This window comes from Pithys albifrons, chromosome 20, assembly GCF_047495875.1.
Source record: "Pithys albifrons albifrons isolate INPA30051 chromosome 20, PitAlb_v1, whole genome shotgun sequence".
Lineage (NCBI taxonomy): Eukaryota > Metazoa > Chordata > Aves > Passeriformes > Thamnophilidae > Pithys > Pithys albifrons.
Window position 1 is genome coordinate 3,885,135 of NC_092477.1, and position 19,383 is coordinate 3,904,517.

At 50.7% G+C, this 19,383-nt stretch overlaps 1 protein-coding gene and 1 long non-coding RNA gene across 2 annotated transcripts; one reads left to right on the forward strand and one right to left on the reverse strand.

Moving 5' to 3' along the window:
• The first annotated feature begins 2,889 nt into the window (after nucleotides 1-2,889).
• On the forward strand, nucleotides 2,890-18,703 carry NELFB (negative elongation factor complex member B). Its single transcript, XM_071574479.1, has 13 exons — nucleotides 2,890-3,012; nucleotides 4,414-4,577; nucleotides 6,089-6,188; nucleotides 8,030-8,260; nucleotides 9,084-9,269; nucleotides 10,924-11,036; nucleotides 11,454-11,556; nucleotides 12,994-13,089; nucleotides 14,679-14,821; nucleotides 16,039-16,145; nucleotides 17,054-17,195; nucleotides 17,927-18,035; nucleotides 18,267-18,703. Exons 1-13 carry the CDS (start codon nucleotides 2,911-2,913, stop codon nucleotides 18,402-18,404), a joined length of 1,734 nt encoding a protein of 577 aa, XP_071430580.1. The 5' UTR covers nucleotides 2,890-2,910; the 3' UTR covers nucleotides 18,405-18,703.
• Nucleotides 6,025-9,489, reverse strand: LOC139681224 (uncharacterized). The gene is made up of 3 exons (XR_011699492.1): nucleotides 9,062-9,489; nucleotides 8,914-8,982; nucleotides 6,025-8,434 (listed from the first exon to the last, which is right to left on the reverse strand). It is a non-coding gene; the product is annotated as an uncharacterized lncRNA (long non-coding RNA).
• Nucleotides 18,704-19,383: the final 680 nt, after the last annotated feature.

The following is a 19,383-nucleotide window of genomic DNA, read 5'->3' on the forward strand; positions in this document are numbered from 1 at the left end:
GGCAGTGCCAACTGTCCAAATTAGAAGTGGGGAAACTCCTTGTCACTGGGTTTAGTTTTATCTGAGGGCTCCAGGCTGGACATGGGGTGCTTAGGAGGCTCAGAGGTGACCTCAGCACTGTCTGGAACTGCCTGAAGGGAAGTTCTGGCCAGGTGGGGGTTGGTCTCTTCTCCCAGGCACTCAGCAATAGGACAAGGGGGCACGATGGGCTCAAGCTCTGCCAGGGGAAATTGAAGTTGGAGAGCAGAAAAAAATTCTTTGCAGAGAGAGTGCTCAGGCATTGGAATGGGCTGCCCAGAGAGGGGGTGGATTCCCCATCCCTGGAGGTTTTTCAGCTGAGCTTGGCCGTGGCACTGAGTGCCATGATCTGGTAAAGGGACTGGAGTTGGACCAAGGGTTGGACTCGATGATCTCGGAGGTCTTTTCCAGCCCAATCCATTCTATAATTCTGTGATTCCCCTCAGGCACATGTCCATGGGGCTGGGGCAGGGGACAGACACACTGCCTGGTCCCTTCACACTGGGCCTGCCTCCTTCTTCACTTCCAGGTGGCACCTGGGACATGAAAACATTGGCATGTTTGAGTTTCCACAGGCAGGAAACTCTGCCTGGTTTGGTCCTTGCTGTGGGGAGGAGACAACAGGAGCTGCTCAGGTCTTTTGCCCCCAGAAGATCAGTGTGAGCCTTTTGGGGTGCCTGTACCCCCCTCCTTGGTCTCTCCCTGTGGAAGACAACCAACACCCAGACTTTATTAAACACATTAAACATCCTTGAGACCAGAATTTCTGCAGAAAATTGCAGCTGCTCTCACTGTGCCTGATTGCTCATGTCCACGTTTATACCAACATCCCAACATATCATCAGCATCTCAGGATATCCAGCAGCTGCTGAGGAGATTCCAGGTCTTGTTGTGCTCCTGCAGGAACCCCCCACCAGCACAGCAGCCCCTCCAACCCTGTGGGGACACAGAGAGGGACATGAGGGACCTGAGGGCGCTGCAGCAGCTCCTGGCTGGGAACAGCAGAGCATCCCTCCTGTCACCTGGATATCAGGGCTCAGGGTGGCCTGTGAGCAGCAGCCCAGCCTTCAAACAGCTTGGGGGGCTCTAAAGCACTTTGATTTTCTCCTGCACAGTTATACTGACTGGTGGGCAGATGCCAGAGGGGTTTCTGTGGTGGGTTGGGCTGATGTGGCAGCAGATTGCACAAAGGACAAATTAGGATTTTTCCCCCCACTCTGTAGCAGCTCTCCCTAAAATAGAGGCCTGTGCAGTCAAACCATGAATGGGGAAACTCCACTTCTCTGGTTTTGGTGGCATTTCCTCTTTCCATGGCTGTCTGCCCATGATCAGCTGGGAGGGAAGTCCCACACCCCCCCAGGAACACCAATTTTGCTGGTTTTTTAATACTGTTGGCCAGAGCATTAAAACCATGGAGTGACAGGATCCCCTGACCTGGGAGGGACCCACCAGGACCTTGAAGACCATCCCACCCTGCACAGACACCCCAAGAATCCCACCCTGCACAGACACCACAACAATCCCACCCTGCACAGGCACCCCAACAATCCCACCCTGCACAGACACCACAACAATCCCACCCTGCACAGACAGCCCAACAATCCCACCCTGAACAGACAGCCCAACAATCCCACCCTGCACAGACAGCCCAACAATCCCACCCTGCACAGACACCCCAACAATCCCACCCTGCACAGGCAGCCCAACAATCCCACCCTGCACAGACACCCCAACAATCCCACCCTGCACAGACAGCCCAACAATCCCACCCTGCACAGACACCCCAACAATCCCACCCTGTGGCAGCTCCTGGGGTGGGTCCAGTGGAACCTGTGGAGATGCTGCAGGGGCTGGAGCATCTCTGTGAGCAGAAAAGGCTGAGGGAGCTGCTGTTCAGCCTCCAGAGGAGAGAGGAACCTCCCCATGTCCATCAGGGCCTGCAGGGAGGGGGCAGAGAATGGCCCCAGCAATGGCACAAAAAGAACAGGAACCTCCCCACTGGGGGCCCTCCTGGTGACATTGGGGAACACCCAGGTGACATTGGGGACCCCCCAGGTGACATTGGGGAACCCCCAGGTGACACTGAGACCCTCCAGGTGACATTGGGGAATGCCCAGGTGACACTGAGACCCCCCTGGTGACATTGGGGAACCCCCAGGTGACATTGGGGAACCCTCCAGGTGACATTGGGGAACTCCCAGGTGACACTGAGACCCCCCTGGTGACATTGGGGACCCTCCTGGTGACATTGGGGAACCCCCAGGTGACACTGAGACCCTCCAGGTGACATTGGGGACCCTCCAGGTGACATTGGGGAACCCCCAGGTGACACTGGGGACTCTCCAGGTGACATTGGGGACCCTGAGGTTACACTGAGGTGACACTGAGGTGACAAAGGACACTGAGGTGGCTTTTCCATCCCTGAGTTTATTTCTGGCCCAGGAGAGACTTTTCAATATGAAAAACAAAATAAATGAGGGAAAAAACCCATCAAAAATGGGAGAAATGGCAAAAAATGACCAAAAATGGGGGGAAGGGACAAAAATTAATAAAAATGAACAAAAATGGGCCAGGGGTGGGGGGGTGGGTGTGGGGGGACCCAACCAAAAATGAGGGGGGAATGACCAGAAGTGGGGAAAAAGGAACAAAAATGACCAAAAATCAGTGCCGATCCCCCCGAGCCGCCCGGAGCCCGCGGGACCCCCGGGGTGGGCGCGGCGGAACCTTCGTGCGGCGGAACCTTCGCGCTGCGGCGCGGGGCCCGCGGGGGCGGGACTGGGCAGGGACCGGGGCCGGAGCGGGGAGCGGGAGCGGGGTCGGGATCGCGATCGGGATCGGGATTGGGATCGCGATCGGGATCGGGAGCGGCCCCGCGGGCCCGGCCAGGCCGAGATGTACGCGGGGCTGCAGGAGCTGGGGGTGGCCAACGGCGAGGACCTCAAGGAGACCCTCACCAACTGCACGGAGCCGCTCAAGGCCATCGAGCAGTTCCAGGTGCCGTGAGGGTCGCGCTGGGGCCGGCTGGGCTTCCCCCCCTTTTCCCGTGTTATCCCCCTTTTCCCGTGTTATCCCTTTTCCGGTGTTACCCCCCGTTGCCCCGTGTTATCCCCCCTTTTCCCGTGTTATTCCCCCTTTCCCCACGTTATCTTCCTTTTCCCACGTTATCTCCTTTTTCCCGTGTTATCCTCCCCTTCTCCCGTGCCATCCCCCTTTTCCCGTGCCATCCCCCTTTCCCTGTGGCGTCCCCTTCTCCCATACTATCCCCCTTTTCCCATGCCATCCCCCTTTCCTGTGCCATCCCCCCTTCTCCCATGCCATCCCCTTTCCCATGCCATCCCCTTTCCCGTACCATCCCCCTTTTCCCGTGTTATCCCTTTCTCCCGTGCTAACCCCCTTTCCTGTGCCATCCCCCTTTCCCGTGCCATCCCCTTTCTCCCGTGCCATCCCCTTTCTCCCGTGCCATCCCCCTTTCCCATGCCATCCCCCTTTCCCATGCCATCCCCTTTCCCGTGCCATCCCCCTATCCCGTGCCATCCCCTTTCTCCCGTGCCATCCCCTTTCTCCCGTGCCATCCCCCTTTCCCATGCCATCCCCCTTTCCCATGCCATCCCCCTTTCCCATGCCATTCCCCTTTCTCCGTGCCAACCCCCTTTTCCTGTGCTCTCCCCTCTTTTCCTGTGCCATCCCCTTTCTCCCATGCCATCCCCTTCTCCCATGCCATCCCCTTTCTCCCATGCCATCCCCTTTCTCCCGTGCCATCCCCCTTTCTCCCGTGGCATCCCCCTTCTCCCATGCCATCCTCTTTCTCCCATGCCATCCCCTATCCCGTGCCATCCCCTATCCCGTGCCATCCCCTTTCTCCCATGCCATCCCCTATCCCGTGCCATCCCCTTTCTCCCATGCCATCCCCTATCCCATGCCATCCCCTATCCCGTGCAATCCCCTTCTCCCATGCCATCCCCTTCTCCCATGCCATCCCCTTCTCCCATGCCATCCCCTATCCTGTGCCATCCCCTATCCCGTGCCATCCCCTATCCCGTGCCATCCCCCTTTCTCCCATGCCATCCCCTATCCCGTGCCATCCCCTATCCCATGCCATCCCCCCCTTTCTCCCATGCCATCCCCTATCCCATGCCATCCCCTATCCCGTGCCATCCCCTATCTCATGCCATCCCCTATCCCGTGCCATCCCCTCTCCCGTGCCATCCCCTATCCTGTGCCATCCCCTATCCCGTGCCATCCCCCTTTCTCCCATGCCATCCCCCTTTCTCCCATGCCATCCCCTATCCCATGCCATCCCCCCTTCTCCCATGCCATCCCCCCCTTTCTCCCGTGCCATCCCCTATCCCGTGCCATCCCCTCTCCCGTGCCATCCCCCTTTCCCGGCTGTTGCAGACGGAGAACGGGGTCCTGCTGCCCTCCCTTCAGTACGCGCTGCCCTTCCTGGACCTGCACGGCACGCCCCGGCTCGAGTTCCACCAGTCGGTGTTCGATGAGCTGCGGGAGAAGCTGCTCGAGAGGGTCTCTGCCATCGCCCTGGAGGGCAAGGTCGAGGAGAGGTGGGTGAGCTGGGAATGCCGTGTGGAAAGGCAGGGAGTTCTTTAGGGGAGAGTTGGATACCTGGGGATTGAGTGCTGTGGGTTTCAGATCGTAGAATAGAGTGGATTGGGTTGGAAAAGACCTCTGAGATCAGCAACTCCAACCCTTGATCAAACCTCACTAGGAGTCTCTGGGGGTCCCTGGGGGGTCTCTGAGAGTCTCTGGGGGTCTCTGGGGCGTCCCTAGGGGTCTCTGGGGGTCCCTGGGGGTGTCTGGGGGTCCCTGGAGCATGTCTGGGGACCTCTGGGCGTCCCTGGCGGGTCTCTGGGGGTGTCTGGGGGTGTCTGGTGATCCCTGGGGGTCTCTGAGAGACTCTGGGGGGGTCTCTGGGGGCCCCGGGGGGGTCTCTGGGGCTTTCTGGGGGTCCCTGGGAGTCTCTGGGGTCTCTGGGGGTCCCTGAGGGGGTCCCTGGGGGGCCTCTGGGGCTTCCTGAGGGTCCCTGGGGGGTCCCTGCTGGTTTCGGGGGAGTCTGTGGGAGTCTCTGGGGGTGTCTGGTGGTCCCTGAGGGGTCTCTGGGCTGGTGATCACAGTGAGGTTGGATCAAGACATGGTGGGTTCTCACTCAGTGCCACATCCATAGAATTACAGAATTGATTGAGTTGGAAAAGACCTCTGAGATCATCAAGTCCAACCCTTGGTCCAACTCCAGTCCCTTTACCAGATCATGGCACTCAGTGCCACGGCCAAGCTCAGGTTAAAAACCTCCAGGGATGGGGAATCCACCCCCTCTCTGGGCAGCCCATTCCAATCCCTGAGCACTCTCTCTGCAAAGAATTTCTTTCTGCTCTCCAACTTCAATTTCCCCTGGCAGAGCTTGAGCCCATCGTGCCCCCTTGTCCTATTGCTGAGTGCCTGGGACTTCCTGGGGGAAGTTTTTGGTGCCACAGTATGAGAAGGTTCTGCTCCTTTTCTGCTCTGTTGTTCTGATTCAGGGACCCCTCAAGAAAAATGATTTTATCCCTTCTCCATAAAATCAGTCTTTATTAATTTTTAACCAGACTGTATTAACTTTGTATTTTATATTATTTTTTATTTGAGCTTGTGCCTTAGTTTGTCAGGGATTTTAACCATGCAGAGCTTTAGACAAAGGGGAATTTAGCCCTGTAAGCTGAACTTTAAGAAATAAACCAAAACCTTGTTTAGATTAAAGGCTAAACTGTAAGAAAGAAATCAGAAAACCTGTCTAGGTTGAGATTGAAGCTGTAACACTGTTTAGTTAAAAGGAAATAAAGGGCTGCAGAGATAAGAGCTGTTAAAAGTCACCCCAAATATCCTGCTTAACTTTGGGGAGGGGTTATCAGCTGTAACTAAATATATAAACCTGGAAACACAAAGGTCTTATTGAACATGTCTTTGGTGGAATTATCCCCCATTTCCCAGCACTGAATAAAGGGGAGAATTTTGTTCTATTCTATTGGATTTGATTGTTTCTTAACTCATTATTTAGTCTTATGCTCTTCCATGTTTTCAGATACAAGAAGCTGGAAGATCTGCTGGAGAAGAGCTTCTCCCTGGTGAAGATGCCCTCCATCCAGCCCGTGGTCATGTGTGTCATGAAGCACCTGCCCAAGGTAAGACCTGCACTGGTTGGCCTGGGCTGTGACATCCCTGGTGTGGCTCCTCCAGCTGGGCTGTGCTCCCTCTGCACACCTTTACAAGTGATTTAATACACTCCTGTGTCTGCTACCAGCTTGGTGGGCTAATTCAGAAAGCATTTTACATTTTTAATAGTCAGATGAGGTCATCTCCCTGTTTACTTCAATCCATGCAGCTTCCTAAAAATAGTCAAGTTCACTGATAGGTGAATTTTTCCACAGATTATTTGAAAAATCTGTTACAAGTGGAGGATAAGACTTGAAGAATGAAGCTAAAAGTGAACAGGAGTGAGATTCAGATCTGTGAGACAAAAATCTCTAGGAGTGCCCTTATTAAAAGCATCATATTGCACTTAAGGTTATGGACTCAAAACTGCTGAGTTTGGAAACATCATCCCCAAATCTCAGCATTGTGGATTTGAAGGAAATATTTTTTTTCTTGAAAAAAATAAGGCAAAGCTCGATGTGTGATTGGCTGTTGAAGAATTGTCTCAGGGAGGAGGCAGAAGCTGAGTCTGTGGTGCCTCTGGGGGTTTATTGCCCTGGTGGATGAATTCCCAAACTTCCTGAGGGGATGATGAGTGGAGGGAAGGGATTGTCCCACTCTGCTCTGCACTGGAGTGGCCTCACTTCGAGTCATAGAATCATAGAATGGGTTGGGTTGGAAAAGATCTCGAGATCATCAAGTCCAACCCTTGGTCCAACTCCAGTCCCTTTACCAGATCATGGCACTCAGTGCCACGGCCAAGCTCAGCTGAAAAACCTCCAGGGATGGGGAATCCACACCCTCTCTGGGCAGCCCATTCCAATCCCTGAGCACTCTCTCTGCAAAGAAGTTTTTTCTGCTCTCCAAGTTAAATTTCCCCTGGCAGAGCTTGAGCCCATCGTGCCCCCTTGTCCTATTGCTGAGTGCCTGGGACTTCCTGGGGAAAGTTTTTGGTGCCACAGTATGAGAAGGTTCTGAAGCCATCAGAGCATGTAACACTGAGATGGTGAAGGGTCTGGAGGGGCCATGCAACGAGTGGCTGAGGTCACTTGTCTTGTTCAGCTGGAGAAGAGGAGACTGAGATCTCCTCACCAGGGTCTGCAGCTCCTCATCAGGGGCACCTCCGATCTCTGCTCTGTGTAACCAGGGACAGCACCCAGGGAATGGTTGGAGCTGTGCCAGGGCAGGGACAGCACCCAGGGAATGGCTGGAGCTGTGTCAGGGCAGGGACAGCACCCAGGGAATGGCTGGAGCTGTGTCAGGGCAGGGACAGCACCCAGGGAATGGCTGGAGCTGTGCCAGGGCAGGGACAGCACCCAGGGAAGGGCTGGAGCTGTGTCAGGGCAGGGACAGCACCCAGGGAATGGCTGGAGCTGTGTCAGGGCAGGGACAGCATCCAGGGAATGGCTGGAGCTGTGCCAGGGCAGGGACAGCACCCAGGGAAGGGCTGGAGCTGTGCCAGGGCAGGGACAGCACCCAGGGAATGGCTGGAGCTGTGCCAGGGCAGGGACAGCACCCAGGGAATGGCTGGAGCTGTGCCAGGGCAGGGTCAGGTTGGATCTCAGGGAAAGGTCCTTCCCCCAGAGGGTGGTGGGCACTGACCAGGCTCCCCAGGGCAGTGGGCACAGCCCCAAGGCTGCCAGAGCTCCAGGAGGGTTTGGATGATGCTCTGGGGCACAGGGCGGGATTGTTGGGTGTCTGTGCAGGGCCAGGGGTTGGACTGGATGATCTTGGTGATCCTTCCAGCTGAGGATATTCCATGATTTAGGTGTCTCCAGTGGTGAGTTAGGGCAGGTGAGGGGCTGCCCTGTGACTGCTCTGTCCTCTGCAGGTCCCTGAGAAGAAGCTGAAGCTGGTGATGGCTGACAAGGACCTGTACAAAGCCTGTGCCGTGGAGGTGAAGCGGCAGATCTGGCAGGACAACCAGGCCCTGTTTGGGGACGAGGTGTCCCCTCTGCTGAAGCAATACATCCTGGAGAAGGAGAACATCCTCTTCAGCAATGACATTTCCTTCCTGCAGAACTTCTTCAGTCCATCTCCCAAAACGAGGCGTCAAGGAGAGGTGAGGGCAGGGGAACCCTCACAACGGGCTGGAGTGGAATTCCTCAGCTTTCAGTCACCCTCATCACAGATCAGGGGCTGTTTCCCTGTCCAGCTTGGCTGCTGAGGTCTTGTAGCCAGACAAAGTCTTTGCTACAAATTCCAGGTCTGTTCCTCCTACATAACTTGATGAAAGCTGCAGGAATTATTTTAATAGTTACTCAGTGCTGTGTGATAATTGATGAATGTTCTAAGCTGTTAATTATATGCTTTAAAAAATCATGGCAAGGCCAGATTTTTTTCTGTATTTCTCTGTTTGGCTTTAATATGCCTCAGGTGTCTGGAAGGCTGAGCATCTACCACATCAGTTTGAATATGTTAATATGTTAATTTCTTTTCCTGGGACCTCCTTTTATCAGGACATAGCCCAGCAGAAGTTGCTTTAATTTCTGGGTTTTTTTAAATGGAAAACTGTAGTTAATTTGGCATCCCCAAAAGTTGCTCTTTTAATAGAATTAATTACAAGGCAGTTTGCACTGCAGAGTTGTGGTTTAACCCAGCACCACACATGCACTTGTACACTCCCCGTCAAGGGGAGAATCAGAAGGGTAGAAAAAGCAGCTTGTGGAATTAGATAAAAACATGTTATGGCTGTGAAAGATCTGTTGAACATACCTTGACCACATGCCCTTGGAAATGGTGGCAGAAATAGTTCCTTTTCAGGAATTGATGTCGCTGCAGATGCTTCAATAAATCACATAGTAAAGTTAATTTACATTTTGTGCATGTGTGAAATAAGAGCCCCTCTTGGCACTGAGTCTACCTGTGTCCCACTTTGAGTGCAGGTGGTCCAGAAGCTGACCCAGATGATTGGGAAGAACGTGAAGCTCTATGACATGGTGCTGCAGTTCCTGAGGACGCTGTTCCTGCGCACCAGGAACGTCCATTACTGCACGCTGAGGGCAGAGCTCCTCATGTCCCTGCATGACCTGGAGATCAGTGAAATCTGCACTGTGGACCCCTGTCATAAGGTACTAACCATGTGGGACACAAGGGAGGATTGCTGGAGAATTTTCTGGTTTCCCACTCCCATCCACACCTGCTGCCTGCAGGACAACCCAAAGATGAGTCCTCTCTGTGAAGGGAGTTCAGGCCTTGAACCCAAATGTCTCCTTATATCCCATTGAACTTCAGGTGAAAGTTTCATCTTGGTTAACCAGCAATTTGCTCTCATGAATCATTCAGATTTAGGGTACTTATGCAGTGTTGAAAACAGTGTATAATCTGAAATCCAAAAATAACAAAAGTAACAAAAAACCATCAGCTAGTCCCAGCTTCTTAATCTAAGCTTTCTTCCCTCCCAGTTATGCCTGGTCTGATACACTCCACCTGTGTGTGAGATAATACATACTTTAGATCTTGAATTAAAACATGAAACTAGTCAGTTATTGGGAGGTAACAGATGTGTTAATGTCACACCAGGATCTTGCTAGTGGCCTGTTGTCCGTGGTTGGCATCACTCTGGCCTGAGAGAAGGCTCTTTCTCTGAAGTAGTTGCTAAGTTTGATGTGTGTTCTGCTTAGAGATGATGTCCTAGAGTGATGATAAACACTCCTGCATACTTATTAATGTGTTCTGATCAAGAGTCCCCCACATCAGGGCCAGACAGTGACTGAAAAGGGCTGAATGCAGTGATGCTGCAAGGACAGGGAAAGCATTTCATGGTGGAAGCATTTCAGAAAATTCAACAAGTTGTGCTTTTTTGATAGTTGAAATGTCAGGGCAAAATACAGGTTGGTTTCTGAAAGGAGAAAAAAGCCTTTAATATTGAATCATAGAATTATAGAATGGATTGGGTTGGAAAAGACCTCCGAGATCATCCAGTCCAACCCTTGGTCCAACTCCAGTCCCTTTACCAGATCATGGCACTCAGTGCCACGGCCAAGCTCAGCTGAAAAACCTCCAGGGATGGGGAATCCACCCCCTCTCTGGGCAGCCCATTCCAATGCCTGAGCACTCTCTCTGCAAAGAAGTTTTTTCTGCTCTCCAACTTCAATTTCCCCTGGCAGAGCTTGAGCCCATCGTGCCCCCTTGTCCTATTGCTGAGTGCCTGGGAGAAGAGACCAACCCCCACCTGGCCAGAACTTCCTTCAGGGAGTTCCAGACAGTGCTGAGGTCACCTCTGAGCCTCCTCTTCTCCAGGCTGAACACCCCCAGCTCCCTCAGCCTCTCCCCACAGCACTTGTGCTCCAGTTAACTGTCTTTTTCCCTTTCAGTTATACAGCTCTTTAGCAGAAGCACCTCCACTGTTAATATTCCCCTATTTAGAGGGTGGGAGTGGTAGTGCAATGACCAAAATATCCCAGAGGTTTATTTCTGAGTGATGCTGCTTGTTTGCCAGTCTCCTACTTGTGTAAATCCTCAGGTGTGCTGGGCAGGGGTGTATTTTATAAATGCCTGCTCCTCAATTTCCAGGGAATGCCTTTCCTGGGAGGGGAGAAAGTGGCACTGGGTTAACTTGTATTGGCATCTCTTACTTCTGTGTTTGTCACCAACTTGGTATTACTGAAGTGTCTTAATTCCAGCTGTTTGGAGGCCATTCTGAGCCTGTTTTCTCTGACCCCATGTATTTTGTTGCTGGTTTAAGGAGTGGCTGAGGCTCACAAACTCTCTCCAATCTGACAGTTCACCTGGTGCCTCGACGCTTGTATTCGGGAGAAGTTTGTGGACAACAAGAGAGCCCGGGAATTGCAAGGGTTTCTGGATGGAGTGAAGAAAGGACAAGAGCAAGTGTTGGGGTAAGGCTCTTGGGCTGTTTATTGAGAAACTGGGATGGATTCCTGGCAGTCACAGCTTCTGACAGGGGTTGTAGGTGTTAGTTCTTAGTTCTTCCCTATAACCAGCAAACCTCCAGCAGGTCCCCTGTGCAGTGACATCCCAAACATCCATGAACTCATGGCAGAGCCAAGCACAGAGCTTGCACTGCTTCAGTTGTGTCCTCTGTGGCCTGGTGTCTGGCTGTGGGAGACCTGCTTGGTCTCAGTGCAGAAGCCTTTCAGTAATTGTTTTTGGGTAACATGCCCTTTCAATTCAAAGAAATACCATTTGTGGTGTTTTCACAAGGCAGGAGAAGGTTCATCAGGTGGACACAGGTGCATAAGGACCTGTATGGGAAGGTTGTTATGTATGAAGTGTTTGATTTTACTTCTCCTCAGGGACTTATCAATGATCTTGTGTGATCCCTTTGCCATCAACACCTTAGCCTTGAGCACCATAAGGCACCTGCAAGACCTGGTTGGGCAGGACACCTTACCCAGGGTGAGTGTTGCAGCTTGTGTACCTAACCTGAACTGCAGTCTCAGCTGACTGGCATCCTCAGTGAATGTAGGGGCAGTATGATGAAGTCCTCAGGTGCATGTGTGAGTTGGAACAAGGGAAGGGTGATACCTGTCCATTTGTAGCACCTGTGGAGAGCTCTGCAGGAGCAGTTTGGAGATGGCCAGGGGAGGGCATTGTCCTGCTCTGCTCTGTGCAGCCTCGCCTTCAGTCCTGGGGGCACTTTTGGGCAAAACAATATGAAAATACCTAAAGTTATCAGTGTCCAAAGGAGGGACATGGGGATGGGGAAGAGTCTGAGGAGCAGCTGAGGGCACTTGTTCACCGTGGAGAAGAGGAGACTGAGGTCCCACCTCACCAGGGTCTGCAGCTGTTCCTGAGGGGCAGCTCTGATCTGTGCTCTTGTCACCACTGAAAGGATGTGAGGGAACAGCTGGAGCTGTGTCAGGGAGGGTTAGGCTGGAGATCAGGACAAGGCTCTTCCCCCAGAGGGTGGTGGGCACTGGCCAGGCTTCCCAGGGCAGTGGGCACGGCCCCAAGGCTGCCAGAGCTCCAGGAGGGTTTGGACAATGCTCTGAGGGACAGGTGGGATTGTTGGGGTGTCTGTACAGGGCCAGGAGTTGGACTGGATGGTCCTTGTGGGTCCCTTCCAGCTCAGAATATCCCATGTTTCTATGATTTTAGGACTCTCCAAACTGACAAAGAATTCTTTGCATGGCTCATTCCATCCTGGCAGCTGTGCAAAAACAGAATCTTATCCAGAAAATGTGCTCCCATCAGTTTGTCTGACAGCCCCAGCCCTTCTCCCTGCCACAGAGAGTGCCAGGGGTTGGTTAGTGCTGCTCTGCTCAGTTGGCTGAGATGTAGCAGGGTTCCTGTGAGCAGTGTCTGCAGGAGGTGCTGAAATACTAAAGGGGGGCATTTACAGGTGTCTGCAAAGTGTGAGGCACTTGCTGTTCAAATCCCTGAGTTATTAAGTCTTACTGTTGGATGGAATGACTTCCTCATCACACTTTAAGACTGAAAATTGTTTGGTTTCATGGCACAATATAAACAAAAAATTACACTGTCATTCTTACACACCCTTTCTCCTTTCTTCTGCTGAAATGACTTTATTTGTCCTGTCATATATTGTATTTCAGTGCACTAATTGGGCTGGACATGTTTAAAAATTATGTGATCAGATACTTCCTGCTGCATTATAAAAGTTACAACCCCCCCCAAGCCCTCAGGTGTGTCTGGTGTGTGATTCCTGTTTGAGGAATCAGGTTTCAGTTAATCTGGAGAACTAAATGCCTCCAGGAGTCTCTGATAAAGCAGCTAATCCAGAAGAGCTTTAAATATAAACCACTGTTTTGAAATAAGTATCCCATGTGGAAGATCAAAACAGCTGTTTTGTTTCTCCCCTTAAAATTCAAGGAAAGCCCAGATCTGCTGCTGCTCCTGAGGATGCTGTCCTTGGGACAGGGGGCCTGGGACATGATTGACAGTCAAGTCTTCAAGGAACCAAAAATGGTGAGCCATTTTGATGTATAGAATTTAATTAAACACATTTAGATTTGTTTGCTGTTTATCGTGTCCCTGATTAACATTCATAGTACAAACCTCTTGTCAGAGCTTGTTTGGAAAAAGCTTGTCAGTGGTCACAGAGCAGCAGCTCAAGTGGACATGCTGTGAGCTTCCTTTACCTGCTTTGTAATTTCCTTGAGTGCCTGGCCCTTGCTGTTCTAAAATCAGACTGTCTCTCTGTTAAACACTGCCCTGGTTGCTCCTGCTCTCTCCTTGTTCCTGGGATCTTCTACACAGCTGGCAGGTTTGTAGAACACATCTGGCCTGAGTCAAGCAGGATTTCCAAGGCTGGTCTGAAACATGACCATGAGAAATGTTTTTCCCTTCCAGCTCTCTGTTGCAGCAGCTTTGTGCAGTGCCACATTTAGCTTTAATCTTTCTATGCTTTGGAAATACTTTTCCCAGTGTTACAGGAAGCCCTGAGAGCAGGAAATTTCAAGAGAAATTTACTGTTTCTGTGCTGAACAATAAACCAGCAAATGTCCACTTAGGGTTATATTTGAATGCTCCAAAATACACCCATTCCTGGCTGTTTGTATGTTTAAATTTACCACAGGGAGGGTGTGTTTGAACACTGGGCTTGTAGCAGCAAGAGCAACCAATATTCCAAGGATAACACTGATTTTTGTTCTCTCTTAGGAAGAGTGGTCACAGTTTCTTTCTAAAGGGAATCTCCAAATCTGTATTTAAAATCTGTTTTATTTGTGTTTGTGTTACCACAAATAAGCCTGGACCATGCTGGGGGGCTGTAATTGTTGGTAAAAGCAGTTTGGTATCAACCTTAACATGCAGTGCCTGCAGCAGTGTTGGGAAAGGTCTCTCAGAAGAAATGTTGTGTAATTGTTAAAAGGAAGGACTTGAGCAGGAATATTTCTGTAGGGGAGGTGAAGTACAATTTTCCTAATTACCATGGAGCACGTGGAGTCACAGAATCACAGAATCATAGAATGGATTGGGTTGGAAAAGACCTCCGAGATCATCAAGTCCAACCCTTGGGCCAACTCCAGTCCCTTTACCAGATCATGGCACTCAGTGCCACGGCCAAGCTCAGCTGAAAAACCTCCAGGGATGGGGAATCCACCCCCTCTCTGGGCAGCCCATTCCAATGCCTGAGCACTCTCTCTGCAAAGAATTTCTTTCTGCTCTCCAACTTCAATTTCCCCTGGCAGAGCTTGAGCCCATCGTGTCCCCTTGTCCTATTGCTGAGTGCCTGGGAGAAGAGACCAACCCCCACCTGGCCAGAACTTCCCTTCAGGCAGTTCCAGACAGTGCTGAGGTCACCTCTGAGCCTCCTCTTCTCCAGGCTGAACACCCCCAGCTCCCTCAGCCTCTCCCCACAGCACTTGTGCTCCAGTCCCTTCTCCAGCCTCGTTGCTCTTCTCTGGAAGTGAATTATTCAAGGGTTTTAATGGGAACTGGATGTCTGGAAGCTTCTCCTAAGGCTCCTCACACTGCCTCATTATTTGTTACAGCCATTAGGTGGCATAAAGTGATTGATGATGGTTCTTTTCCCTCTGTTCTTCCCTTCCTGCAAGGAAGCTGAGTTGATCACCAGGTTCCTGCCCCTGCTGATGTCCTTTGTGGTTGATGATCACACCTTCACTGTGGACCAGAAGCTGCCCTCGGAGGAGAAGGGACCAATTCCCTACCCCAGCACCATTCCTGAAGCTTTCACCAAGTATGTAATGCTGCCTCACCAGCTGGAGCTGTGGCCACCACAGCCAGGCATCAGGGCACCAGCCAGCACTGACAGGGAAAATACTCCATGTGATAAAGGCAAGACTTTTGGGAATAAGCTTAAGCCCTAATTAATCAAGCCTGAACTCTTCCTTTAACAGAACAGGTTTCCACTATGGTTCCTCAAATGAAATTTATTGACATAAAATGCTATTTCTGGTAATGACCATTGTTTTGGCAGGTTGAATATGAAAGTATTTAGTATTTCTGTTGATAGAATCATAGAATGGAATGATTCAGAAAAGATCTCTGAGATCATCAAGTCCAACCCTTGGTCCAACTCCAGTCCCTTTACCAGATCATGGCACTCAGTGCCACGGCCAAGCTCAGCTGAAAAACCTCCAGAGATGGGGAATCCACCCCCTCTCTGGGCAGCCCATTCCAATGCCTGAGCACTCTCTCTGCAAAGAATTTCTTTCTGCTCTCCAAGTTAAATTTCCCCTGGCAGAGCTTGAGCCCATCGTGCCCCCTTGTCCTATTGCTGAGTGCCTGGGAGAAGAGACCAACCCCCACCTTGAGCAGCTTCCCAGGCAGTGAGTGCTGAGGGTTGGGCTGACATTTGGGTGCAGCTGGAACCATGCTGGGTTCTGAAGAGCACTACTGGGCATCATGAAGTTGGCATTTTTGGCACCCACACTGGTTCTCTGTAGATCACCTGTCACTCCAGAGATGCCAGAATGACAATTAAACCCCCTGTGCTCTGTTGTATTCAGATCTGGCACTAATTCCCACACAACTCCTGTCTGTTTGACAGAATCTGGAGTGCTGCATCCAACAGTTGTCCTCTCCTCTGTGACACTGTTCATCTTTGACTTTTGAGAAACTAAACCACACCAGGATTGGACTTTGTATCATCTTTGAGTACTTGGGCTTTTTCTAAACCCCAGTTTGATTAGCAGTTTTATCATTAATACATTATAAATGTTCACAATCAAATGCAACTGCCTGGCTGTGATGGTAGATCTTTGCTGAATGTTCACTACCATTTTTCTGTTGGTAGTGAACACAGTCACTGAGCAGCTGCTCTTCAGTGTGTTTGAAGTTAGCCACTGCTCTACCTGCTTGATTGCTGCCCAAAAGTGTGTTAAACCACTTTTAATTTTTTTTAAAATCTGATTTAGCTTTATTGATGAAAAAACTTTGCTTCTCTCATAACAGGTTCCTGCAGGAGAACAGAATAGCTTGTGAGGTTGGGCTGTATTACATCCTTCACATCACTAAGCAGAGGAACAAGAATGCTTTCCTGAGGCTCCTGCCAGCACTAGGTAAGTTTTTTTCTCATTTCCATCCTGTAGCTGTTTGCCTTGGACTGGACACCCAGGAGGCAAGTAAAGCTGGAGTGGAAGTGATTTCAGAGCCAAAGATGTGTGTTCTGCCTTTGGCTCTTCTGGTGACTTAGGGGTGAGGCCCTGGAGGAGGGTTTGGGTTTGTCTGCAATGAGGGCACTTTTCTGCTGATCTCACAGTTTAGGGATAATGGCTGAGGGTCAGTTCCTAAGATCAAAGGCTCTTTTAACAACCAGATTAGTTGAGAACTGTTTGGAATGAGTCTGCAAGATAAAAGAGCAGGTGGCTTAATCCTGCTGCTGCCCAGAGTAGTTGCAGGTAACCAGAAGTTCCTGGGACTTGGCTTTGTGTGGTGAAAAAAACTGTAACAAAATAGGACTGAACAGAGTCTTAAATTTTTTACCAGGATTATCTTGTTCCCTGACTCCTCTGGGATAAGTTGCAGGAGAGCTCTGAAGAAACCTGCTCCTAATCTTTTGTGTCTGAAAGATCAAAGCCACCTGCCTGGGCTACATGTTTTCAAAGGAAATGAGAAAAAATGACTGAAAAGAGAGTAGGTTTGGATTAGGTTTTGGGAATAAATTGTTCCCTGGGAGGGTGGGCAGGCCCTGGCACAGGTTGGGCAGAGCAGCTGTGGCTGCCCCATCCCTGCAAGTGTCCAAGGCCAGGTTGGACAGGGCTTGGAGCAACCTGGGCTGGTGGAAGGTGTCCCTGCCCATGGCAGGGGGTGGGACTGGATGAGCTTTAAGGTCCCTTCCAACTCAAACCAGTCTGTGATCCTGTGATGAAATCTCACTGCAAGATATTCACAAGGACTATCAGCTCTGTGGTCAGGATTTGGCACATCCTTGTCAGCCTCTGTTTTCTTTCCTTTCTGTCTTGTCTAGTTGAGACCTTCAGTGACTTGGCCTTCAGTGATATTTTCCTGCACCTGCTCACTGGTAACCTCACACTGCTGGGGGAGGAGTTTGCCCTCGAGGAGTTCTGCACCAGTCTCTTTGATGGCTTCTTCCTCACTGCCTGCTCCAGGTAAACCACATTTTCCTCAGAGGGAAGTGAAGGCACTGTGTTTACAGAATGCCTGAGAGAGGTTTTACTGCTTTGAGCAACAGGTTAATAGTTCAGCAAATTCTTCACAGGAAGAACTACTAACCTGATCTTGTTTTTCTTTAGGGAAGGGCTTAAGGTTTGTGAATGTTTATCAGCAAAATTGCTATATGTTGGTTATAAATTATGACCTAAACTAATTAATTGTTGGAGTTGCAAAGGAAAATATCCTTCAGGCTTTGCAGTTATTCTGAATATGTAGAGTTAGTTTCAGCTCTTTGCAGTATGAGCTGCACACAAAAATCTGTTGTTACTTCTGGTAGGTCACTGGTTTAGCTGCTGGCCTGCAGACCAGATCTGACCTCCAGGAAGCTTCCCCAGAAGTGGCTGGAGCTGCTGCTTCCTCCACACATGGAGGGACAAACATCCTCCTGCATGTGCATGTGGCCTGTCCTACAGAGCTGAGCTGCTGCCACATCTGTGCTTAAAACCTCCCCTTCCCTCCTTGCAGTTCCTGCAGGCAGTCCCCTCCTGTTGAGCAATTCCATAAATCCTTGATACCCTAAGGCAGGGTTAGCACATTGTAGCACACAGCCTACAGTTCTTAGGAGCTTTGGAAAATTGTAACAAAGCTCCCAGTGTGTGGAGCTGTGAATCATTCTGGTGCTGTTGTTGTAGCTTTCTGGTTCTCAAGATGGTGTTTGTTTATGCAGGAAGGAGAACGTACACAGACATGTGCTCAGGCTGCTGCTGCATCTGCATCACAAAGTGGCACCAGCCAAATTAGAGTCCCTCCAGAAGGCTTTGGAACCCACCAAGCAGGTAGGAAGGAAGGGAAGCATGAGAAAGGGAGAACTGATTGCAAATGGAAGCAGCTGCCCTTCCAGATTTGGCTTAATTGGAACATGAGCTCTGCTTTCTGAGTGTACCAGGTTGTGGCTTAGTCACCTTGTAGCTTCTGTGGTTTGTTACAGCACACTTGGTGTGCTGGGCAGTAGGAGCTACAATGGACTGTGACCCTTGTTTTTGCCCCCCCTAATTCTCATTTTACAGAGTGGGGAAGCTGTGAAGGAGCTTTACAACCAACTGAGTGAGAAGCTGGAGCTCCGCAAGCCAAGTCCTGCTGAAGTGACCGAGACGCCCTCCATGGAGCTGCCCCTGCCCACTGTGCCCACACCAGCCCCACGCTGAGCTGGGTCTGCAGGGCAGGAGGGACACAGGAGAAGAGCTACCCCAGTGTGAAGCTCTCTGCTGCCTTCTGAGTGTCTCTGCCCACGGGGTGGAAAGAAAAAAATAGCCACTGAAGCTCCTTCAGCAAACACTGCAGTTTGCCCAACTCACTGGCTTGTGCTGGCTACAAAACTGTGTGCAGTGCATTGCAAGGTTTGCTTTTCTTAAAGATAGCTGAGTGTCTTCTTGTAGAGCTACTTAAAATCTGACTGTACATTTGGGTTTTTTTCAAAAGAAAATGCATATTTTTAAGCTTGGCATGGTGTGTTTTTAAACTCTGCTGGAAGAACTGCTCAGTGAGTGTGGAACCCCATTGTGGTGGAGCAGGTGGTGGGGGCTCCTGAGGCTACTCATGGCTTTCTTTGGCCTTGGTCTGCTCTTGGAGATCTTTGAGAAGATGCTCAGCAGAAGGAAGTGTCAGAGGAGATAAGCTCCACTGATACCATTTCCTGTTTGAGGTTTTAACTCTTCTGGTAGATGGTGAGTTGTGCTGCATTAGCTGGACATGTCCACTGCTGTCAGTCACCCAAGCAGGAGTCAACAGCCTCTTCTCAGACAGGCTTTTATAAAGAAGGCCAGAAATGGAGTGATTCTCTCCCCTTTTGTCCCCACTTTTCTCCAAAGGAGTAGCTTGAAATGGATCCTGGAGCCAGTTAAAAGGAACAAGACTGGCATGTTCCTCAGTGACAGGATTTGAGTGTAGGGGGAGTGAAATTCTGCTTTTGAAAAAATAAAACCATAGAATAGTCTGAGTTGGAGGGACCTTAAAGATCATCCTGCCATGGGGCAGGGGCCCCTTCCTATATCCCAGGTTGCTCCAAGCCCTGTCCCAGCCTGGCTTTGGACACTTCCAGGGACAGGGCAACCTGTTCCTGCCCCTTCACCACCCTCACAGGGAAGAATTCCTTCCCACTATCCCATCTAACCCTGCCCTCTGGCA